General features: G+C 41.6%; 1 protein-coding gene across 1 annotated transcript; it reads left to right on the top strand.

Annotated features, from left to right (window-relative positions):
• The first annotated feature begins 17,883 nt into the window (after positions 1 to 17,883).
• id3 (inhibitor of DNA binding 3) lies at positions 17,884 to 19,715 on the top strand. The gene is made up of 3 exons (XM_063499442.1): positions 17,884 to 18,415; positions 18,741 to 18,814; positions 19,205 to 19,715. Exons 1-2 carry the CDS (start codon positions 18,116 to 18,118, stop codon positions 18,792 to 18,794), a joined length of 354 nt encoding a protein of 117 aa, XP_063355512.1. The 5' UTR covers positions 17,884 to 18,115; the 3' UTR covers positions 18,795 to 18,814; positions 19,205 to 19,715.
• The last annotated feature ends 5,917 nt before the right edge of the window (positions 19,716 to 25,632 follow it).

Genomic DNA, 25,632 nt, shown 5'->3' with positions numbered 1-25,632 from the left:
AGGGCAAACTCTGGTGCCCCTGCATGCCGGTTTCACTCGAGGTCGGCTCTGCTAGTGCAGCCTGACCCTTTAACTCTGAGGGAGAAACACGAGCATATTACCAAATACGGCAGATCAGCTACAGCATGCCAGTCAGTGACAGAGCAGTGATGTTGTGTTTAAAAAATGTACTCTCAAACAGGTTACTTTGGTGCAGCAGAAACGCAGGCTCACACATGTTCACATACACATGTGTTTTCCCAAAAAAGACAGAATGTTATAACTTTGTTCTTCTTTGCCACTGGGAATAGCACTGGGGGGGTGGAGGCCAGCACGTGCTGCAGGGCCCTGTTGGCTGCTAACTGGCCCACAGGCTTTCTGGCTGACAGCCCACTCCGTGACACTCTGCACCTGGGAGCCTGTGTGTTGTCAGCCATGCTAGCTAGCTCAAGCTACCACCACATGACACACAGGAAACACAGAAATAACTGCTGAGTGTCTTCAGCACAGTTATCACGTACTGGGAGTGTGCTGCTGACAGAAAATGGTTGAGAGGAGCTCTTAAAAGAAAGCAGAAAGTTGTAGGAGTAATGGCTGGAATTGGACTGAGTAATAGCAGTATGGAGCAAGAAGAGAGAAAAGTGAAAAGAAAATTGAAACACCAAGATGCTTAGGCTCTTGCACCTGTGCCTCTTTGTGTTAGAAGAAGATTCCACTGGCCTTGATTCAAACACTGCTGAACATTTCTCTGACACATGCAATGCATCCTGTTTATCATGTCATTTTTATAATCAAGCCACTACAGAGATGATTGTGTAACAATCAAAAGATTGACATTTTGCAGCTGGGGCGCCCATATAACAGATACATTTCCAAACCATCTCTCTTTTATGTAGTGTGTGTGTGTGTGTGTGTGTGTTTTTATAGCTTTATCTGCTCTGTCCATCAACTGCTTGAGTCATTGCAGCTTCACATCGCGCAGGTGCGCAAGTTAAGTAAACTCTTAAAATTGCTAGCAAGCTCTCAATTAGAGCTCAGTGCAGGAAAGTATTGAGTAACGTTTGGGCTTTCAGGTGTCAATGTGCTGATGTGTAACCATTCTAAGGAAAGAGGGCAGAAACAGGACACACACACACACACACAGTCTTTGCATTGCAACATGCGCAAACTGTTTTCCGTGTGCTTGCCACAGCCAACTAATTTCTGTCAACGGTGCAGATTGAATCTTGGGTTCAGTTTCCTGATGAGACTCATCATAAAGATGGTGGCATGATGATGTTGCCTATTTGCAACTAAATATATGTTTCTGTCTAGGAAGTGGCGACAACAAAGGAAGATTAGAAATAAATGTGTAGGAAATGAGTAGATGGTGGGAGAGAAAAAGAAAAGGGAGGAGAGATGGTGCTCGCTGCACCAGGAGGAAGCTGGGTCTGATGCCACTCCATGCAGCTGCTCCCAAACACCCACACTCTTCCTGTTGGAGTGCGTGCATATGTGTGTGTGTGTGCGTCTATGTTTAGTTTTTTTGTGTAGAAATTTACTTCCAACAGGTTCCAACACAGAATTATGTCATTCTGTGAAACATTTCAGTTGATGCACGCAAAAAGAAAATTATAACCTCCATGGTGTATGAAAGAGAAAGGGTTCAGCAGTGAGGCACGAAGACTCTTGGTATCCTACTGAAGACGTAATTTTCTCCTGTGTGGCTGAGGCCCTCTGTGTCTTTTCAAAGAAATACTGGCCTCAAAAAACATCCGCTGGTGGAAACGCTGGCCTGTCAGTCAGTGAATGGAAAGGTTTGAGGTGAGAATGTGGCCACATTGAGGTGTCAGGGTGTGCATTTGTGTATGTGTCAATATATGAGTTTGGCGGTCTCTCTAAGTTTCCAATACAATAAAATGCAAAGGGTTTTCGTTAGCCACATTGCTCTTGTGCTTTTCACTGCACATTTGTCTGTGATCACACTGACCTCTGACATATACATAGTAACATGCACCATGTGCATCATTTCCTATTTATAGACCTCTGTGGGAGAAAAAAAAAATATCAATACCTCAGAACGTTCAGCATATACATGATAAGTAACTATGACATATTAGACTATTAATGGCTTTGCATTTTCCTCATTTAACTGAATATTAAAAGTAGCAAAGCTGCTTCACCTGTGAGAGTTTTTACAAAGACTGCAAAAAAGGCAAAGGCAAAAAAGGTTAAATGTATGCAACTTAATGCGCATTTATCAGTGAGACACCATCAGGGCTGTTACTTTAGATGCAGCCATAATGTCCCATCGTGTCAGCTGATCAAATGTTGTCCTATAATGTGCTATTAAATTGGACTGGATCAGTGGGATGATTAGAGACTTGTGCTACTGATTTTTGTTGTTATTTTATTGCTACTTTTTTTTTTTTTTTGCACCAGTGTAGTAAATCTCCTTCATTGTTCATGATGATCTGAGTAGTAGTGCAAGTTGGTGGGTGGTTCTTATTGAAGATAATCAGATTTTAATCAATTAATAGCTTAATATGTATGCCACAATTTAACATATATATGTTTTTATTTTCAGTCCCTGAGACTGACTGTAACCATGCTCCAAAAACATTGTGTAGCAGCCTCAGATACGAGAAGTGGACTAAGCCTAGTCCAAGGCTAAAAATGCTTACAGGGGCAACAAAAAATTGTCATTTAGTTTAGACTAGTTTTAACCAATGTCTACGAAATTGGCTATAAGGAAATAAAAACTAATGCATGAGGACAAAAACTGTGAGGAAATGAACTGACGCTCACTGTGCATGAATAAAAACATCTCTGCAGAGATGAGATCCAATCAGAACTACTTAATTGCGTAGAAACGTGGGACGAGTTTGGAAGTGTGCAGCAAGATTTGATGCGCACATTTGAGCTGCCCCGGGGAAAGGGTAGAGCTTTGTTTATTCTGGCAAGGAAACAAAAGAAAAGTAAAATGCTTTTTAAACTGTGTAAACTGTTACACTTTATATTTTATTCAAATGACTCAACTTTAGATCTAGATTTAGTCTAATATAATCTCACGATATGCAGTCGACTAAAGCAGAGTAAAAAGAATTTAGATGACTAAATTACGGATGAATAAAACTGACGTTTTAAATAAAAAACTATGACTAAACCTGCTTCTTTAGACTGCACATCATTTAACCATGCATTTTATACACCTAAAGCACTTTGTCTGCTTACCTCACCTCCGTGGCCAATAGATGTGCATGTGTTTGGACTGTAGGAGGAAGCCCTAACTGGCACCGGAAGAAAGTGCAAGCTCCACGCAGAAAGGCCCCAGCTGGGGTTCAATTCAGGAACCTTCTTGCTGTGAGACGATAGCACTAACCCCTGTATCACCAGGCCACCCGTATATGGTAGCCTAGAAGACGCTTAGGTTTTAGGAAATTATGACTGGTGGGACTATAAATTCTTTTTTGCTTAGGAAGTAATCTTCTTCACTGTTGTATGAAACAACATGTATTGGCTGCCTTCCCAAGATCTCGTTCTGTGAGACATTTTATGAGAAGTGCAGTACTTTTGAGAAGAAACAAACCAGCACCAGTACAAATGGAGGCCATCAAATACGAATTAGGCCAGCAGTGCATACTGATTTGTCGGGTATTTTCTAAAATCTCCTAGTGTGCAAACCTTTTGATGACAAATTTATTTTCCTCCACCTCATCAACTCGTTCTTTATCTTATCTGTATTTTCTGATCTGTCTTTCTCTTGTTCACTGGCTTCTCAATCTGTCACACGCTTTTTCCCCTTCTTCTGTTGGGGCCGTGTGAGATGAGTACAAGACAGAGGAGAGTGTGAGCTGTGGTGAGCCACAGACCAAAATAACTGGTACTTTTTTCTTTTTTTTTTTGTTATAAAAACACATGTGCATCCACCCACACGTAAAGTCACACATGCGTGCGCTGTCCCACGCATAAGCACAGTCACAAAGAGGTCCCTTTTACTTTAGGATCCCTGGAGAGGGGTATCACTGGATGTATGTTTGGCTCTGTCAGTAGAGATGCAAGTGTTGGAAATGAACCCCCGTGAGGTGACACTGTTTGGTAGAGCAGCAGAAAGTCTTTTCGGCTGTCTCGACTTAATATTAGAAGGTAACATTTGGAAATAAAGCAATTATTTCATTCTTTCGGTTTCCTCGTTTTGTGCGAGATACTGTTCACTCAGTCGGGCTTGCTTTCTCTCTCGGTCTCCGTTGCCTTCTCTTGTGACAGATCCTGCAGCCTCCCTGTCAAGCTGGCATAGTGGCATCATTCTAAAACTGGTATTAGGCATTTCCTGCTGCGTCCGTTGGCGGGTGTAAGGGTGTGTGTGTGTCAGCATGCGCGTGTGTGTGTGCGTGTGTGTGTGTCGGGGCGGAACGCACCTGGTCCGCGCAGCTGTGGGGATCCTAGCAGGGGGGAGAGAGAGAAAGAGAGATATAGAGGAAGGAGAGAAAGAGAGATGGATGGGAGGAGACGAAAAGGGGGCCCTGTGTGCTTTATCGGGGACCCAACAAGTTCAAATAGAAAGAAAGAAAGATGCGGGTAGAAAAAGGGGAGATTTTATTTTTTTCAGTCTGTTGCCGTGGCTTGTCGCGCAGGTCTTACGCCGTATTCATTCCACAAGCTTTGAACTTTGTGAAACTGCCCTCTTAGATTGAGATTTTCGGGCTGTTGAAGACAGATTTGTGTGTCAAAGTTTCTCCGTCAGCCAGATGCAACTGTGATCAGCCAGATGCAACTGCGACGGAAATCTGTACGCTCTGTTTCTTCTCTCCTGGAATGGTTTGACAATCATCCCAAACACCCCACTTTTTCTAATAAATTGTTCCTGTGTGTATTTGAGAGTCATTTAAGTGAGACCCGTCCAAATGGCATTATTCATATCTCCACGAGGAAAGGAAAGGAAAGGAAAGGAAAGGAAAGGAAAAAGCTAATATTAAATACTAGGCAGTGCATCATCTATTTGGTTAACATGTAAAACTTAACAATATTAGGAAGTAAATGCAGCTCCTCTTTCGTTTGCCTGCTCCCAAATGCCTTACTGTAAGTTGTGTCAGTCTGCGCTCAAATGCAGTTCCTCTGGTCCTCTGCAGAGGGGGCAAGGAATCTAGGGGGAAAAAACCTATGGAAGAACAACGATAATAGTAAAGATTCTAGCATGCAGATTTAGAGTGAGCAAATAGGCCAATCACAGGAGGAAACCACGTAGGAACCCACACTGTGAGAAAACAAACAGATGTGTTTATGAGGCTTTTTCATTTAAAGAGCACAGAACTTCTTCAGGATGTAACCAAAGCGCAGATGTGCACAGTCTGTTTTACAGCTGGATGACCAAGGACGGGTCAACACTGGAAAGGTCAAGTGACCAGGCCGGAGGTCACGCTACAGAGAACCGCAACTCAGGAAAGATGAGCACAAAGGAATCTAGTGCACAATACACACTCACACCCTCTCGCACACATTCACTCAAGCCATCATTAAAACTGTTGCAACTCTTGACCCTTTGCTCCACATGGGCAGAGAAAGCGGATAGTCTCAGTCTGCAGTCTGAGGGCAGACACACACACACAGACACACTCATCACCACCCCCTTCATCAGGTCATTTGATTAGAAGCCACCGGGATGACATGGGTCAACATCAAAGCACCATCTCAGCAGAACAGATGCAAATAAAGTTAACTTCATTCTCTGGAGATTAGATTGTTACAGTCGAACTCGTGCAATAAAATATGGAACATACGGGGAAATGTTAGGCTTTATGAGAAGAAGGTTGAAACCTCCATTTAGAAACCTCGAAAAAGCTGCTTTTTAATCATATTCAGGAGATGTCGGGTCACAGCAGGTGAAATGAAATGTCTTAATTACATAGAGGTGACTGGACTAATGCATTACAAATTGTGGTACTACTAAGTGTTCTAATTAGAGCAAAATGGATTTAGCAGCTATTTCAATTTGCCTAATTGCTACCTAATTTGACCTTTCAGTAGTTAGACTTTTGTATGTATGTGTGAGTTACTTTTTGGTGTTTCTTCATGTGGGCGGTTAATGCTGGCCGTCTATTTTGAGAAGGATGCAAAATTAAATTAGAGAGCATTTGTGGCCTCTTATATGCTTACAACATCCAAAACATCAGGGGGGAAAATTTGCTGATAGCAGTCTTGAGATGGGAACAAACGCTGGTTGTGATTGTTATTGTCCAGTTACATGTATGAATGTATATACTTTGTGTGTGCATGGTTTGTTTAATTGCAAGCTACTTCCAATTTAAAACCTCCTGTTCTATAAACAGCAGTGAAACAATTGTGGTTATTATCACAGCAACGTGTGAAAAATGCCTTTGAAGGTCTGTGAATGTCATTTCCCGTGACACCTTAAACCACTTAACTGTAGTCATTCCTTATTATGGCTACCTTGGGTTCTGTTTGCTGTTTTACTTTAAATTACCTGCAATACACACACCCACGCGTGCACACACACACATGCACACAATCTTATCAGTAGATATGCTAACTAACACGGTCAGTGATGCGCGTTAGTGACCCTGAGTTCAATTAGCCTTGGCATGCAGCCTAATTTCACAGTGTGACCCCTGCTGATGCACAGACTCACTCGCTCAGCGAAACCAGTACGACTCCCTTAAATTGTGTATCCACTGATGATCAATGTGCGCTTTGAAGGAAGCACTAGAGCGGGGAACGAAGGAGGGGTGAGCAGTTGCAGGGACCATGGATGACAGTGTTGAGGAGGAGGAGGAGGAGGAGAGGTGCATTATGGGACAAGAGGTGAGGAAGGTGACATTGGGTCCATTTTGATGAATGGCCATTCGCATGCAGAGATAGTAACTTTAGAGGCTAAGTGTCCTTTGACCCAGCCAGTAAAGTGTTACGTGAAGATAACAGTTTTAGCATTTGTTTTAAAGCTAAGAGAGAGGGAGTGATTGTGTGGCTGAGGTGTGTGTGTGTGTGGGTGTGTGTAAAGGACGCTAGGTTGTAAATTCGTCCAATGCACTGAACTTCCATCAGTCTTTTCCTTACAATGCTCTTTTTCTTTTCACACATAATCCTATAAAACTTGCCTTTAAAAAAAAAAATCTTTTATTTCTGCACCTACTAGCCAAAAATGTTGCTTATGCAGCAATACTTAATTATTGTAAATACTACATGTAGCAAGCTGTAGTCCTAAACTATAAAGATGTGTCAATGGCCACTGATACTTTATTAGGTTGTACTAAATAAAACCTGTCATGAATAATGTCAGACAATAAATTGTGTACTTTTGTTTGGTTATAAGGTGTATCAGAACTACAGCAAACTGCTATGAACACACTTTGTCAAATTTTAGAAAATCAATCAAAATCAATGCAGCAAAGAAACGTAAAATAAAAATAAACAAAACTGAGGAAAAAACAGCAAATGAGGACAAACAAAATTGCTAATTCAAATGGTTTTTTAAAAGACAAAATTTTTTGTTGATGGTGTGTTTTTATAACGAGAATTAAAACTGTGAAGAAGTCAAATTTGTTCATGATCAATAAATTGCACACAAAAGGCAAAAGAAGCACAAAAGTCCTCCCTAAAAAAAGAGCTAACATTTTAAATATCAAATAAGATCTGACTTATAGTGAGGAGAATGACAATAGAAGAGGTTATGAGAGCCAGTCTCTCAACATCTGGACTGTTGGTACAGCACAGCTGGAAAAATGGATAAGAGCAGGTGATTTAAGAAAAGAAAGAAAAAGAACAGTAAGATATGATGGTGACAAAAGAAATATAATCTAAATTAGAAATATAGACTGAAGGGGGAAAATAAGATGATTTAATTATTTTCCAGAAAAGCCAAAATATCATATCCATCCCTCCAATATTTATTTTAACATTTAGGCCTCATTCACTTTATAACAGAATAAAAGACCAACAGAAAATGGGGAAAGGGATAAAGAAACACAAGTAAGAGAGATTATTTTAATAATAAAATTGTACATAAAAAATAAATAAAAGGTATATAAGTAAAACAATGGAGCAGTTAATAACTCAAAAATGTAAATGTAACAAACACATTTTTCTTTCTGTTAAAACCATTTTTTCGTCTCACTAATTGAGTAACTGAACCAAATTACATGTTATTTATACCTGCAACTCTTAATTTTTTTAAGCATTTTTAATAGAGATTACAAAGTGATCATTACTGGTCAAAATGATAAAGTTAATTTCCATCTTTATTAACAATCAGTTTATGATTAGTGAGCACAACCTCTAAATTGGAAAGGAAGTGACTGAAGCGGTTTAAAAGTCGGTCCATAGATTGTTGACAGTACAAGATAATCTCATCATCAGGTATATGTTTATTACTCTCAGTTACTGAAGAAACTGTCATTTACATGAAAAGTAAAAAGAACAAACCTCAATACTGAGTCTTCTTGGACACCCTTTGCAGTTTGCACAAATTCAAATTTAAGGGTTCCCATAATCAGACAATGCTGCCTGCCATGAGATCACCTATATCAAATCTGAGAAGATCTCTGAAAAGAGGCACACAGTGTTTCTTTCTATTCAGAACACGAATGGTGTCAAAGAGCAGCAGTAATGACTAACAGTAACTCAACCGGTGTGTAAAATGTGCTGAGAGGAATAATGATGGAAATTCTATTATTTCGCTAAGTGCAATAACTTCCACTGCCCTCATGTAATGAGACATTAGGGCACTTTATCCAGCCTTGGAAACTGATTGGTTAAAAATATATGGTTTGTAGCTGAATGGAGCAGATGACTTTATCAAAGGGTTGCCAAGCTTATCTTCACCGATAGAGTTCTTTAAATCTGCTTTGCTTTTGCATATTATATACACAACATTATATGTATATCTATGTGTGTGTGTGTGTGTGTGTGTGTGAGAGAGAGAGAGAGAGAGAGAGAGTGTGAGAAAAACAGATGCATAATCAAGCTTAACCATAACTGTGTTTGTGCTCTTGCATCTGTGTTTGTGGCAGGTGTGAGTGTGTGTGAGTGTGTGCTGATGATTTTCCAGTGATCATGTTCAATGCACAGCAAAGAGTGCATGAACACTGGTTAGCTTGTGTGGCGAAACACTAAGTGTGGCAGGAAACAGAAGAACCTGTGATCTCTGCAAAAACGCTAATGGAAAACCTCACTCAGAAAACGTCAGCGTGTGTGCATAAAGACTAAGTGTGCGTTCGCGTATGTGCATTCCACTTCTGAGCAGAGAACGTCTTGCAAAGTTTTCTAATTTCACAATTATTCTCAAAACTAGGCAAACCAAAGGTTATGTCAGGCTCTCCAGAAGAAGAAGAAATGCAACGTACAGCTGCGCTTGCAGCAATTAACTTGAGAACCACAGACCTTCCTTTACAGATAACAAGTGAGACTTCCCTCACTTTGTACAAACAAAACAGACGCGATCACAAACCCTAACCTTTAAATAACATTTAACGAAAGCTTTTTTTAACAACAAAGATTTCAAAGATACTGACTTGTTTTTGACGTTTAAGCTGCAGCTTAGTTTAATAACTAATTTTAGATAAGAGTTTAAAAAAACTCTTATCTGTTGAAAGCGTGCTCTTTTTTCATTCTCTGCTCATTAATCTGTCTTATACTGTGATTATTAATGGCATTTAGGTATATTGGTGACAATTTATATATGATACTTTTATGAGAACACTTGGCCCTGGTTTCTTGTAAACAGTTTGCTGAAGGTATTATCCCTGGGTTGCTTGAATAGAGGCACAGTAATCTGCTAATCTAGATATTCCCCTGGACTAAAGACCTCAGATGGCAGTGCTCAGTGACTGATCTGAGTGTCATGCTTTTGAAGTTTAAGTACTAACGATGACCTGAAAGTTGCTCTTTGAGTGGCACTTGCCCTGAGAATTGAAAGTAAGCGTCCCATGGTCGTGTTCCAACTTTGAATAACTGTCTCGATTCAGCGTGGAAGTTAAAAAGAGATTTAACTGGGTCACCAGCTGAAAAATCTGCATGCACCCACATTTACAGGTCTACCAATGTGAGAGGTGGTGATATGTGCGAATGTGTGTGCGTTGTGTGCAAGGGTGGGAGGTCACAGGGATGTTCTTGACTGTGTCATCTCCAGCAGCTGTTTCCCTCAAACCCTGCCTCGCCCACTCCACCCCCCTCCCACCCCATCTTCTCACAATGAGACCAATACAAAGGAACAGGAAGTGCCTCCCGTTAACTAGGGCCCAATCAAAGCCATCATTATTCCCGTGTCAGAATTTTTACAGGAAATAGCTTCTCAGAAAATATGCCAGCTGTGCAGGGAGTGTGGTATTATTGTCTTATAGGTCTTGTCTTTTTTCGCTTTCTTTTTTCCCCCCTTTTTTTCGCTCATCAGTCACTGCTAACAAAAGGGCACATAGACTCATCTCGACCACGTGCGCGGCACACTGTCACTGTTGTGCGTTCACTAGGCAAGCCAGGCACTGTGTTCTCTGGGGCTGGGTGGTTATTGTGCACTCTGTGAAAAGGGCATTCCTGCTGTGCCTGCTCGGCTTCTTGGATTCCCATCCTGAACTGAGCAATTGTCTTTTAAAACCATGCGAGCAGAGCTGAGCCCAGAGAGTGCGCAGATGTGAGAGTTCATATATGATCACACGCTCTCACACACACTCACAGCCAGCTTTGCCTATTGAAGCCACATCTGTAAGAGCGCTGCTCAGATTACAGCATAAACGGTGGGTTCAGGTGAAGCCTAACGTTTGCCAGATGCTGCGATTAAGTCACCAGGAGGTTAGCCTAACACTGGAGTGTTGTTGTTGGTCGGGGAGGGTGGAATCATCAGCCTCCTTAACAAGAGGGGCGCACATCTGGCGTGAAGCAAAGTAATTTATGAGCATTATCTTAAACAAGCGTGAATAACTGCACTGATGCTCTGGCTTATCTCCATTATTTAAACAGCACAATGGATCAGTAATCTCGGGATTGATTTGAAAAGAAAGGTAGCTTCTCCTGTTGATCTAATCCTCGGCTTGTAATCTCTCGGCCTCTGAGGCCTCACAGACGTCTGGAGGACAATAATTAACTCAGTCCCTCAACACGTTGACACAGGTGAGCACTGCTCGAGTGGTTAAACAGTCATTATGAGGTTGTTGTTACGTGAATGAACACATATGCACACTCACACACACTGATCAGCTAACTTTGTCTTAGCTTGTCTGTCACGTCAGGCTTTGGCCTAATCAGCTACAAAATGCCACTGCTGATTGTAGTAACACCGATTAGATCAGCTCCACTCCTCCATCCTCTGCTAACCTTTAAAATATAACCCACAGGAAACCGAACATGTTGCATCCCTTGGTTTTTATGAAAACAATGCAGAGCTGCGAAACTTAACGCTAACTTCTTAGAAACTGTTTCTTTCTTGAAACTGAGATGTTGCTTTGTGTCCTATAAAGTATTTGAAGTGTTGTATTTATGTGAGATCACGTGTTTCAAGTCATGTAATGTAATCTAACAAGTGAAAGATCCCTGGTTCAGTTCAGAGGTTGTGTCACGAAGGGCTTCTGGTATAAAAAATATGCCAATTTGGACATAGCAAGCTGCCCAATGTGGTGAAAGTAGCATATGTGTGTTGAGGTCATCTTTCTTAGGCAGTGGTCTTTATCAATGTAGTTAATATACATCTTTTGTCTTTTCAAATATTTGACTATCCATGAGGCAAAAAAGAGAAAAAGATCTCAAAATCTGAGCAAATAAACGTCACCGATCATAAGTGCTAAATCCCATACAGGAGTTGAGTGAAACAATCCTTTTATGTATCTCATATTATGCATTGATATTTATTGTATTCAAATTGACACATATTTATTACACATGTCAATTTTATTATGAATTTCAGGGTCTTTTTTTAAGTGCTTCAAGTTTATGAGAACTTTCTCGCAAAGGCCATATTCCTCTTTTGGCCATCCTAGGGGTTTGGAGGAAGCAACATTTTTAGAAATCTTCAGTGGCGTTGACCCTCCACTTTTGGCCAGACTCTTAACTTAGTGGTGTGAGGATATTTTCAGTAATTACAGAGTAACCAGGGAATGTTCAGCAGGAAATGTCCATAATACAATACACACACAGACCAGGCACGGCTAAACAGATATAGCAGTTTCCTGGTAGTGTTTCTCTCCTCTGGAGTGAGTCATGCTTCTATTACTTCACCTTTTTTGCTCAGAAGTAATACTTTGTACAGATTTCGAAGCTTTTCTTGGGGGGGGGGGGGGGGGGGGGGGGTCGGCTGTGCTGTTTGTAAGATGTAAAAAAAAATAACGGGTCACAGAGCCAGGATGGACTCACAGGGCCTAAAATGATTCACAGACAGAACACGAATAACAAAACACATTGGACCATTATATGAGCTGAGAGAGGTGACCTTTCAGTGATGGTGCCTGAACATGGCAATGCAATGCTAACCACCTGGTGCAGTATCCATTTTCCCCAAATCTTTATGTCTATCCCGTGGTGGCGTTCACATCACAGCACTCCAATTAAAACCACTCGGGATAAAAACATTATGTCATTTTGGACTGATTAGATCTGAGCAGAAAATTCACAAGCACCTATGAAATAGTTCTGATCACTGTACACATAAGTGGACAAGTATACGACAGCCAGAAAGTATTAGAAAAAGTCCAGTAGCTTGTCCAAGACGTGTGTCATTTGCTTGCTTGTGGAGATCACTAGTCTGTGTAAGAGCCTTTAATCAGGTCACTGAGAGCCCAGGCCTCTCTGCTCCCACTCTACGCCCTCCGTCTGGAGGGCTCCGCCAGGGGTGACCAAGAGGGGCACCGCTGACCCAGATTAGGAAAGGGTAAGTGTATGTGTGTGTGTGTGTGTGTGTGTGTGTGTGTGTGTGTGTGTGTGTGTGTGTGTGTGTTTGTGTGTGTGTGTGTGTGTGTAAGAGTGGGGGAATCAGCTGTGCATCATGTCTCAGTCTGCACCGTTCCAATCCATTAGCAGCACAAGGAGCAGACAAGAGAAATGAGGAGGGGTGGATTGTGTGCGTGCATTTGTATATGCATGCATGTGGAGTGGGTGGGGGGGCAGAGGGAGGAAGAATACAATGTCAGTGACAGAAGGAGAAAGTCACTGCTGCGGTTCATCTTAGATTATCAGGCACCCACTTGACCTAGAAACACATGACACACAGGTGCAGAGATACCCACCAGGGACCTAATGGCCTCTGTATGTGTGTCTCTGTGAAGCCTGACCAGCTGAACCCCTGCAGCATCCGCCACAGCGTCAGACCCCTCTACAGCTTTCTTTCTCTCAATTCCTCTCTTTCTTTCACAGTCTGAGTGTCTCTTTCTCCTTTCTGTCACTCGCCCTCAAGTGTGTTCCTCAGACATTTTCCACACCAATTTTCTCTGCCCCTCTCAGCTCGCTCCCTTCATTGGACTGCTTTCTCATCACCCAAGCAAATTTCCTGTTTGTATTTCTCTATCATGTTTCCCGGTCCGTGTGTTCTTCATACAAAACCACATGTATTAACTTCCGTGGGGTCTGTGAGGAAGTTGGACAGCCATATTTGACCCTGAACGCCTCAGTTAGTAGATGCAAGTAGATGTCAGAATTTTGAACCAACCTCTTTTGTCTTAAAACTTCGTACCAATACCATTACACCATGTAATTGGTCACAAATGTTGGGATTAGTTTATTTCCATTTCGATGGTAGCTTGCAACCGCAACATGCCGGCTAGCACTACAGCAAGATAGATCAGTATAACAGACTTGGACCCCCACTCTTAAACTCTCCTCGTGGTACTGGCCACACTGTGTGGGTATGTCACATAAAGCGTGGATCAAGACAATCTTTAAATGCAAGGTCAGAACTCTAGTTCAAGTGAGTTTATAGTGCACCACAAATACCCCCTTTGCAAAAACTGCGAGAGGAACAGCTATTACACGAGAGCATTTGTATCAAAAATAATTATATAGTCATCATCTGGTAGTAATCAGCAAATAGTTGCCTGGATTGATTCTGGTTAAATGTTAAGATTGTAGCTCCACAATGGTGAGACCAAATGAAAACTGTGGATCAGACTCATTCTTTCCTAGCATTGTGGAGACAACTAGCAGACACAGCCAATTTGTGCTGTCTGCAGACGTGCATATTTTGCAACATTGAAAGCAGAGATTTGGGTCCAAAGAACTTCCATTAATGGCCGACCAGCTGTACAGTAAGCTCAGTGTCTGATGGAAGAGTGACTGTTGATGAATATCTTGATTAAAGAAAAAGAATAAACCTACAGATTTCAAGTCCAAACCCTTTTTTGTTTACAGTTGAAGACCAGTGGAAGGTGTTGTGACTAATCAGACCAAGTCACAGACACCAGGTGGAGTTGGTGTAGATCCTAGCCACAATCACCAGGTCTGGGTTGTGCACGGAAAGCCAGATGTTTATCCTCATTGGATGGCTAGAGAATAAACCAACTGTTCCAGTCTGTTGATGAAAATGACAAAACAGTAGTGTGACCAACACCTGCTCTCCACCCGCCAAGCCACACTCAGCATTATACTCAGCTTGTTTTGGACCAGTGTGGTGATCATGGACTTAAATGGTCTTCTGTGGCTTGTCTCCCACCTGCTATACAGTTCCACTGCCTGGATGGGTTCTTGCATCTAGAGAGCATTATTCATACCCAAGGACATCAACAGGGCCACCTGTCAACATAGTTATGACAACTACCCTGTTCCCACAGCGAGCAGCACAATATTTCCTTACATTATTGGATTTTTTAAACATAAACAGCAGCTCTACATGCTGTACTTCTGATGTATGTTTAATGGGACACATGCTGCTTAATCATTTGGCACTCTCAGTGCTGGACAACGGAAATTAATTCCCTATTCAGTAGCAACAAAGACCTAGAACCCCTGTTCACACACTCCATTCGGATATTCAGCAAAACAACAGAAAACGGCACATAGTGGGCGAGTGTGTGACTCAGTGAATGACGTATGGGTAAGTTTATCTTCTGACATATTATGTACCCTCTCATCTACAAATCCAGCAGGATCATTATGCGCAAGCTTGAACAAGGGACTCTAACATAGATAACAAGTGGCCAATACAAAACAACAATGTGCATAAAATGTCATGTCACTGCCTGGGTCACTAAGGCGAAAAGCTTGGGATCTGTAGGCTGCTCAAAGCTGATGGAGAAGACTGAGGCGTCTTTGATGAAGGACAGAGTGAAAACACACCAACAGTGCATGGCGTGTACTTGCGCACACACACACACACTTGGGATATAAAGAATTAAGTTTCACTGAGTTTCTTGGCACTTAATTATCCTCTCAAGATGAGTCTGCACTTGCAGATGAAAAAGATACCCTTCTGTATACAGAGCTACCTCTCCACGGGACAGTATAGAGGTTTATCTTCGCTGTCTTGTTCTGTTTCATCTCATTATCCTACACCCTGTTTTCGTGCAAAAGGAGGCACTTTGTTTATGTTAACACAAGGTGCTTTGAGAGATAAAGACGAGTGGGGGAGTGAGATCCTGCATGTGAAAACTGATTTTTTTTTTTTCATAGAAGTAGAACTGATGTTAATATCTTTTGCTTCCTTGATAGTAATTGAAATTTAAAAACAGAAAAAAAGGAAAAAAAAAGTGAATTCAAATGCCATCGGGAGAGAGAAAGGGAGAAGGGAGAAGAAGGGGGTGCTGCTAATTATGCGTGGCGATTGTTGATGGCTTGATTGTCTGCGTCCAGCTGCATGGAGGAGCAGGGAGAGGGAGGGCGGTGAGAGAGGCAGACTCACTGACGCCGGGCTCGGAATTCTCCCATCCATTGAAAGAGAGACCCGATTGTGTCCGGGGCCTTTCCGACAAGCACCTGATCCCTGCCCAGACACACTAGTGCGTGTGTGCGCGTTTTCACAGATTTACGCACTAGGAACTCTGGAATCTACAGGCCCCTGGCAATGAGTACCACAGGAAAATGCTATACTACCATTTTTAACAAGACAGAAATGGCTCCTTGCTCTTTAAAATGACCAAGAAAGTGATTTCTGTCTGATTAACAAACGCCAAATCTTTACCCAGACCCTGTCACGACAGCTGGCTCGGTCAGCAAACGCAAACAATTATTTTCCCACCAAGCCTGGGAATTTGAAAGCAATATTTGTCCTTCCCTTCAGCAAATTTAAGAAAGATACTTTAGGTCAAAGTCTTGTTTGGATACCCAGCGCTGCTCACACAATATGACTTTAAAATAGTCTGGATCGAAGTCCCATCTCACGGTTCAGTGTGGTTTGCGCTAAAGTGAGGTCTCTGAATGACTCGTAATACAGGGTCAACTGCCGTGAGGAGGAGGGGGGGGGGGTGCCACAAGGAAAGCAGCGAGTGGAACATCTGTTGAACCTCTGGGCAGATGGGACATCTCTGGGAGCATGTTTGTGCACAGATTTATAAGATTGTGAAGTTTTTGTATTACCCAGCTATTTTAATCAGCTACTCCTGTAGCATGTGACGCGATGTTCAAATTGTTGCCACCTTCGCTACAGTTAAAAAGAGCCTATGATAACAAAGATAGGCCAAAGTTTTAGTTCTCTGTGGTGGAGACTTTCAGAGTGGTTGCAAAATATCGCATACAGGCTACTTTTGTGGCACCCACAGACCACTGGGCAACACTATTGTTCAAATCATTTTTTTCTCTTCACACTGAAATGTTACATTTGGACTTCTTCATTAGGAACAGAGATAGAGAATCTACAGTGCTGTGCTGTAACTTTTCATGATTCATCTCTGAGCTACAGTTGCGTATATCCAGCATTGCAAAAGTTGTGGATATTTAGAAATACTTTCCCTTCGATTTCTGTCTTGAGTCCATCTGTAGACCCAAGCAGAGAAGCGTGGAGGCGCAGAGTCCGGTTAATGAGTGATAGAACCGCTCAGCCAATCCGATCTCCGAGCGCCTCTGCTTCCCTCCCTCCCCATGGTTCACGGGGGAGGGCGGGCCGTCTGCCAAAGAGGGGAGTGCGCGTCGGGGTGAATGGATGACGTCGGGAGGCTGGCGCCAGCATGTCTGGGACTGGCGCGTTAGATCAACACAGCTGGGCCGGGATAGGACACACAGCTGGCTCAGGCCTGCATTCCTCCACAAAACAGGATTGTGAGAAAAGAGGAAAATAAGACCCAAATAGGAGCAGAACGGGGCGTGCTTTGATGTAAACCAAAATGGAGCGACATTCTACATGGTTAAAATATAACTTTTATAAAAAGAGTCTCGCCCAAAAGAAGCCAGATTTTTACATTAAAGGACATCTTAAGCACACAGGGCTTCAATAATAGGAGTGATTTTTCGTTAGTCATGGCACACAGTGAGACTAAACAGTAGGCTGTGAACTATCACTGTACCCTAAATGGACAGCCAGGGAATAAGTGGATGAGCATGTGATTCTTGGAAACTTTAATTTCCTCTGACCTTTTGCCTGTAATCGGTTATGAATTTCCAATATATTTGTATCTTTGTTGGGAAGTGTGTGTCCGAAAATGTGGAAGTTCATAAGATTTAATATAGAGCCTTTTTGTAGGCCCGTACTGATGTGCTGAAGCGATTCAGAAGCCTGTGAGAGAGGTGTTTCCAGGGGCTGGACATAGACACATTTCCTGAAGGTCCAGTGATCACGGATAACAAAGTGTGATGAAAGAAGTAAAAGTCCAACTCTAAACCACGTTCCTTGCTATTATTCACAAGGCAGAACTCCATGGGTAATAGAAGCCCTCATTTACACGGTATTCTTCTGCAGCTCCAAAGTGACCTAGTTTAAAACCTTTCATCTGTTTAAAATAAACAGCACTATCAGAAAACGATAGCTTAAAAAATCGATTGACAATTCCCTTCAGGCATCCCTACCTTATTTCCTCATTCCTTCCAAACGCTTCCCCAATTCCGTATCAGCCAATGGGATTAGGTTTATTCTTTACATTGGCCAATCACGAGAAAGGGGGCGTCTGCAAGCGCGTGCCTTATAAAAACCGAAGTGTACGCCGCTGTCACTGCACTGTAGCTGTTCAGGACACTGATTGAAAAGACCTTAGCAGGAAAACTTACAAGCCGAGTGAATCGCTCTAGTTTCACCTGCGTTTTCACCATGAAAGCCATCAGTCCCGTCCGCTCGGTGAGGAGCTGCTACAAGGCCGTGTGCTGCATTTCGGAGCAGAGCCTCGCCATCAGCCGGAATAAACACTCCTGTCTGGATGAGCCGGTGAGCGCCCTGTGCGACATGAACGACTGCTACTCCAAGCTGAAGGAGCTGGTTCCGAGCATCCCGCAGAACAAGTCGGTCAGCCAGGTGGAGATCCTGCAACACGTTATTGACTACATCTTCGACCTGCAGATCGCGCTGGAGGCAGGGGACACGGCCACGCCGGAGATGGTTTTGTCAATAAAGGTGAGGGGAGATGCAGGCTGATGCTGGGTCGCTTTCCGACATCCCCAGTCACGATCACTGGCAGGAATTTGCTGCTGGTTATTTGCACTGCATAAATCTGGACTGCAGAGTCATTTAAAGTTCAAGGCCGTGCTCTGTGAATTTTCCAAAGTTTGTTCGCATGCGTACGTGTGCGCATCGCGCTGCTGTTCTGCTGTAGACCGCAGTCACACAGCAGCAGATGGTGCTCTGCGATGTGACACCTCTGCTCAGGCATTTATTAGAATATACTTCTGTTATTGCCAGCTGCTGAAACTTGCTTCTCTTCTCTCTGCTCTCCATTCAGACTGCGGACATTAGTCGCAATTTCTCCAAAGAAGATGGGCGGTTGTGCCATTAAGATGGAGATGGCATGTTATGGTACGTATATATTCCTAATTGATACATATATATATATGTAAATATATATAATAATATAATAAATATATATATGAGGCAAATGTGCCCTGAAGCAAATCATCATATCTCGAATTACTCCTTTTTACTTAAGTTCAAATAAATCTATAAATGCCAGAGAGAATAATGTAAGTACTGATATGCTTAAAAGTGAAAGTCTTCACTCGTCCACATTCATTATGCTCGCCAATTAGACAGGCCAGTGATTGTGTAGTGGATTCATTGCTATCTGCCTGGGGTTAATGAAAGTTCCATGCTAGGCGCCAGTCTGTCTGCTCCCCTCTGCAGGGAGGGAGAGAGGGAGGGTGAGAGGGAGAGATCTGACTTCACTTTTCTTCCTTTCTCTCCACGCAGGTGCAGGGAAACACATGTCTCCACTTCACTCCGGGCAAGAGGACAAGAGGGGCAGAAAGGGTGGGATAGGTATTTGGGAGAGAAGGAGAAGAAGAAGGAGGAGGAGGCGGGTTTGACGAAAGAAAGAGAAAAAGTGGACTGTTTCCTAGATGAGTGGGGATCAACAGTATTGCATGAGCAAGAAAACAGAGACTCATTCTTTGGCCCCCGGACAGACAAATCAACACACCAAAGTAGAAGCCAGGATTGGAAAGTGAAAGCTACCAGCTTTGTATGCCTTCCTCTTAAAAAAAAGAAACAACAACCTGGGATTCCTTATAGATAGTCGGAGGAATTGTTCTTCTTTTCTTTTCTTTTCTTTTCTTTTCTTTTCTTTTCTTTTCTTTTCTTTTCTTTTCTTTTTGTATTGCATTCCAAACATAAGTTTTTGTGGACACACAACCTGAACTTTGTATCCACCAAGTCTCATATCACCTCACACAATTATCACCCCCCCCCCCCCCCCCCCCCCCTCCCCAAAAGCAAAACACATGTTTTCTAATAATCTCGAGGACTGATCAAACTTCTTAAGAAGGTGTACATATCTGCTGGGGGTGTGAAATGTGAATCAATATGGATGTTTCTTTTTCTTTTGGTTTTTTTGGATTGGGAGTTTGCGTGTCTTAGGTATAATCAGAACTCTATACTAGAGTCAATTGTAAATGTTTGTAGGGATTGTGTTATTTCTACAGACAATGTGCTGTGAGTTTCATAAACTCTTTATTATAAAGTTTGCTTTGTATGTACATGTATGTTTTTATGTAATGAAATAAAAAAAAAAAAGAAGAAGAAGAATGTGAAACTGTTTTCCTGGTGTGGTGTGTTTGGTCTAGAAAAATGAATGAGTTTGAACTAGTCGTATTCTTCTGAAGACGATGGGGATGCTGACGTGACTTTCTGGCTTTGGATGACAGTGAAATGCTGATACAACAGGATGTATTTAGATGAATCTTGAGGTTGAGTGGTTGGAAATCAAACAAAGGGAGTTTCCTCTGAGTGTTTCTATTTTTCCAAAGAAAGCATCACCAGTTCATAGCAGCTGAATTTCCTAAATGGTGTAAAAGAGAGAGGATGTTACGTGATTGTTAAACTGCATCTGATCATTCATAAATCTGGTTAAAATGTCACCTTCATGACACCAGTGTATAGAGGTATGCTGCCTACCTAGAAAGCTAAAAAGCACCACTCTTGAGGTAGCACTATACAATTTTTAAAAAAGAAGATAGGAAGATGTTTCCATGGCTTTTACAGAGAAGCTTTCCTTATGGAATCATATTAATTAGAGAGTGAAACAATGCATGGGCAGTATGTGAAGTATGACTGTAGACAACTGATTTCCAAAAGCTGAACAAACGCTTGGATCTGTGTGGAATTTCAGGAATTAGATGTTGACACACACTACCGGTATCTCTCTAGAACAATAGTTACACTGAACGGAAGTTTTGTACTTTTGCACTTTTCTTTCTTTCTTTCTTTCTTTCTTTTTATTTATTTATTTATCTGAAAATAGGAGAAAGCTAACAACAGCAAAACAACTAGGGAGAAGAGTTAAACATGATGACCCAATTCTAACCTTCCTCGTACAGCTAATAATGAAATAGCAACGCCATCTAGTGGTGTAAATGCGTTATTGGCTTTTCTCGCCGTAGGAAGTTGTCACATTAACAGTACACGGTGGAGAATATTTTGTGATACAAAATATAATTATTACTACCTATATGGACTTCATATTTAATATTATATATGTTATATACTTTTAAAATGCTCGTGTACATTATTATTAATAGTAACAGCACCACAGCCTGAAGTTCAGGACAACAAGGTTACATGACAGCTTAACTGCTATCAGACTAATAAGTGGACAGTATGCATCATAATAAATAGATAATACATGGATACAGTGCAATAGCTGAGCACACCTCAGCTGTAGATTCTATTTTGTATATATTAGTTTTCTTCATTTTGTTTTCTTTGACTGAACGACAGTCAATTTATAACCCTGTCTTTTTTTTTATTGTGACGTTCTTGTTTTTCTCTGTGCATATAATTTTGTTCAGCAATATATCAGTGATGTATTGCTGAACGATAATAAAGGAATCAATAAAGGAATGAATTTTAAAATAACAGTGTTAGGATGGCTCATAGCGGGTGGGTTTAAATAGGAGGCTTGTGGTAGAGATGAGGTGCAGACCACCCACGTGTTTATTCACCAACGTTAAAAAATAAAAAACAAAAGCCAAAACATAACAAAAAATAACACAATGTAGCCCAGTGGTGGGACCTGGTTCCAGCAGGATGTTAACTGGCAGCCTTTTATAGACTGCTGCTAATTGGGTCTCAAGCCATACCAGACATACATGCTAAAGTAAAATAATAAACTGCACACCAGTCTTTTCTAATAATGTTTCTTAACATCAAATCAATACTGTAAAAATAATTACAACTAATATTTTCCCACTTGGCCTACCACCTAAAATCTACAATAAAACTATTATGGCTATTCAATCCCCTCTTCGATCACTAGGTGCTGCCTGGAACCTTTAAAAAGCACTTAGGAAGTCTTGGGACTCTTTTGGCTGGCAAAAACATTGGGAGAAAACACAAGTAGGACACGATCTTGTCATCAAAATAGTCACTTGGGATATAAATTGGCTCTCCTACCCATTAGAATACACACCAGGTAAATATCAAACTGGTATTTTCCACCAGTTTAACCAAATTTACGCACATATTAACCAGTGCCAGCTGAAAGATTGCCAACAAGAAAACCCTACAGACAAATAACCAATAAAAAAACATGTCAAACTTTTTTGTATTTATTCTTTAACACCAATGTTAAACATTAATCATGTATGTTAATCTGGTTAAGTAATGAAGAAGACTATTGCAAGCAGCAAACAACATGAAGATCAGCTGCCAGTCCACACTAGATGGGGCTGTTGGATGAGGATGGAGCCTCCTGACATCAAGAACTGTTGCTTTCAGTGTCAAAATGAAGCAGAGTAGACTAAAGCTCAAGCTCAAAATGTAGGATTGCACAATAATTTGAAAATGATTTTTCTTCTTTACAGCAGCACAGTGGACAAATGACTGACAAGCTGTCTCGTGGCCAAGTAAGCCCAGTTCTCTTCTTATTTTGTGACAAATTCAGAAGGTGAAAAATCTGGAGGCGATTCCAATTGTTGAACTTGCTGGTGAAAGGTGCAAATCAGTAGTCTACTATATTCTTAAAAATAATGAATACCCTGACCAGCTCAATAACATAGAAAGGCCCAAAAGACTGAACTAGTGCATGATTATAGGATAACCTTCTTTGTTCAGAAAACACTGAAGACATCGTTGAAAACATTCTCAAACAGGTGGGTGTATCACTCTCAAGGTCTGTTATTAAATACAGAGGGTTTATAACTAAGTGCAAACTACTGGTGTCCCTCCAGAACAATGAGGAGGGATTAGTCTTTGCCAGGAAACAGCTCAAAGAGTTTGCACAGTTCTGGGGGGAAAAAATGTTGGACAGATGAAACCAAGATTAACTTGTACCAGAATGATGGGAAGAGAAAAGCATGGAGAAAGAAAGGAATGGCTCATGATGGTGATAAATAAACTGGTACTTATATCATGCTTTTCTACTTGGAGCACTCAAAGCACTTTTTACTACTCTCATTCACCCAATCAAACACAATATTACAAGGGCTTTTTTTTCTATATACCTAAGCACCACGAACATTCGCTCTAACGTCGATTGACGCAGCGAGGGTTCTCGCCTGAGGATACTTCGATACAGAGTGGAGTAGTCAGGGATCGAAGCACTGACTTTCCGAGTAGGCAACCTGCTCAACCTCAGGTGCAGCCACCCATGACAAGAAGCATACCACATTGCCAAACATGGTAGAGGGGATGTTATGGGATGAGCATGTACAACAATTCGGCATAACATTATGACTGCCTGCCTGATATTCTGTTGACCATCCTTTTTGTTGCCAAAATAGCCCTGATCCATGGAGGCATGGACTCCACTAGACCCCTAAAGATGTGCTGTGATAACTGGCACTAAGATGTTAGCAACAGATCCTTTAAGCCCTGTAAATTGTGCGGTGGGGGCCTCTGTGGACTGGACTTGTTTGCTCAGCATATCTCACAGATGCTTGATTGGATTGAGATCTGGGGAACCATTTTTGCTTTGTGGCAGGGCGCATTATCCTGCTGAAAGAGGCCACACCCATCAGAGAATATAATTTCCATCAAAGGGTGTACATGTCCGTAACAATGCTTAGGTATTTGGTACGTGTCAAAATAACATCCACATGATGGCAGAACCTAAGTTTTCCCAGCAGAATGTTCCCCAAAACCTCACACTACCTCCACTGGCTTGGCTTCTTCCTGTAGTGGATCCTGGTGCTCGCTGTTGTGCCAGGTGAGTGACACACACATACCGGGCTATCCATGTGAAAACATGCTTCATCAGATGAGGCAATTTTCTTCCATTGCTCCAAGCTCCAGTTCTGATGTGCACTTGACCATTGTTGGCGCTTTCGGTAGTGGACACAGGTCAGCAAGGGCCCCCTGACTGACACCTTTCTATCAGAACCAGCATCAACTTTTTCAGCAGTTTCAGCTACAGTAGCTCGTCTGTTGGATTGGATCACATGGGTCTTCAGTCCTGCTTCGGTGAGCTTTAGCTGCCCATGACCCTGTCACTGGTTTACCACTGTTCCTTCCTTGGACCACTTTTAAAAGATACTGATCACTGCAGAACAGGAACACCCCACATGAGCTGCAATTGTGGAGTTCTAGCCTTCACAATTTAGCCCTCGTCAAGCTTGCTTAAATCTTTGCCCATATTTCCTGTTTCTGTCAGCTTTGTGGATAAAAATGTTCACTTGCTTCTTAATATATCCCACTCAAAAACAGGTGTAATGATGAGGAGATAACCAGTGTTATTGACTTCACCTGTCAGTGGTCATATTGTTATGCCTGCTTGGTGTATGGCTCTAAGTGGAACTAGATCACTAGTGTTTATCGATTATATGAATGCCGATATAAGCAGCATGAATTCTGAAATGTGCATTACTATACTCTCTGCTCACATTCAGTCAGATGCTGCAAAACGGATGAATGATGACCCAAAAGCATACAGCAAAAGGTACCCAAGATTTTCTCAAGACAATGAGATATCAAGGGCTAAGTCGGTCACCTGACTGGCAACCCCATCTAGCATGCACTTAGTGCACTAAGTACAAAAACAAATGCAGAAAAACCCATAAACAGGCAGCAGCTGACATTTCTGCAGTAAAGGCCTAGCAGAGTGTCTCAAGGGAGGAAAAACAGCATTAAGTGATATTTCCTGGTTCTACTTCAGTCATCACTTGCGCCCTTACTGAAAATAGAGGACTCTATATACAAATGGCTATAAATAGCACAGCCATTTGGGGGTGTAGGCAGCAAAGCTACAATAAATGTGTAACTGTCCCAACACTCATTTAACTCCACATGAGTTTCATAAAACAAATTCACAGTTTGATACACTGAACAAATTTTGAAACATCATAAATTTTGATGTGACAGAGAGAAACAACACTAAAAAAAAAAAAAAAAGAAAGTAGGAAAAGAAACAAGCAACAAAGTTTAAAGTACAAAATGTACATCACTAGAATGCTGTGAGATGTTGCATGTCATGCAGTTGAGATAAAACATGAATCTGAATTTCCAGTATTGCTAGTTATGCAAGAACACCTACAAATTGTGCAGGATTTTGTGTGAAAGAGGAAGAAACATGAGGGTGGGGATAATATACGTTGCACTCTGTGGGCATCCAGTGCAGTAATATGTGGGGAACAAAGCAAATTTCTTTCATCTGACAATTAAGAATTATCTCCCGATCTCTAATCCAGTGTAATAAGGAGGCAACTGTGTCAGCTTTTTTTCTTCACCCTCGGTTTTTTAAAGGCACAGATGCACAACAAACAATCATTTTTGTTGTGCATTCAAACCACTTTCAACTTTGATTATTTCATTCAAAATGCAGTTCAGATTGATACCGGACAATGGGGCTGCTTTGGCGGAGAGTCTACTTTGTCTTGGCCAAGGGGGTCAAGTCATATGGCTTGGGTTTGGTTGCTGCAAATGGGGGAGGGGGTGTTTTCTTTCAATACCTCCTCTGAGCCAATAAGCAGGAGTGGTACTGAGTGAATCCAATTATCATCTATAAACTACCCCAGTAACACCTTGTAACAGAGAACAATACACTTTGATCACATGGAATACAATAATGCAAAATTGTCTTTATTGTTTACAAAAAACATACAGTGTATATTTAATTATATTTAAAAAATAAAACTTAAAAAAAACTTCCCAATCCTTTCTTGCCCTCTGATTTCTAATACACATAT

This window comes from Pelmatolapia mariae, linkage group LG16_19 (genome assembly GCF_036321145.2).
Source record: "Pelmatolapia mariae isolate MD_Pm_ZW linkage group LG16_19, Pm_UMD_F_2, whole genome shotgun sequence".
NCBI lineage: Eukaryota > Metazoa > Chordata > Actinopteri > Cichliformes > Cichlidae > Pelmatolapia > Pelmatolapia mariae.
This window is presented reverse-complemented; position numbering and strand designations above follow the sequence as displayed.

What these genes read in the sequence shown, in the direction of transcription:
- id3 (XM_063499442.1), top strand. Translation starts at nt 18,116, where the DNA reads ATGAAAGCCATCAGTCCCGTCCGCTCGGTGAGGAGCTGCTACAAGGCC. An exon ending in AGATGGTTTTGTCAATAAAG is followed by an intron (nt 18,416 to 18,740) that starts GTGAGGGGAGAT and finishes CTCTCCATTCAG; the next exon opens with ACTGCGGACATTAGTCGCAA.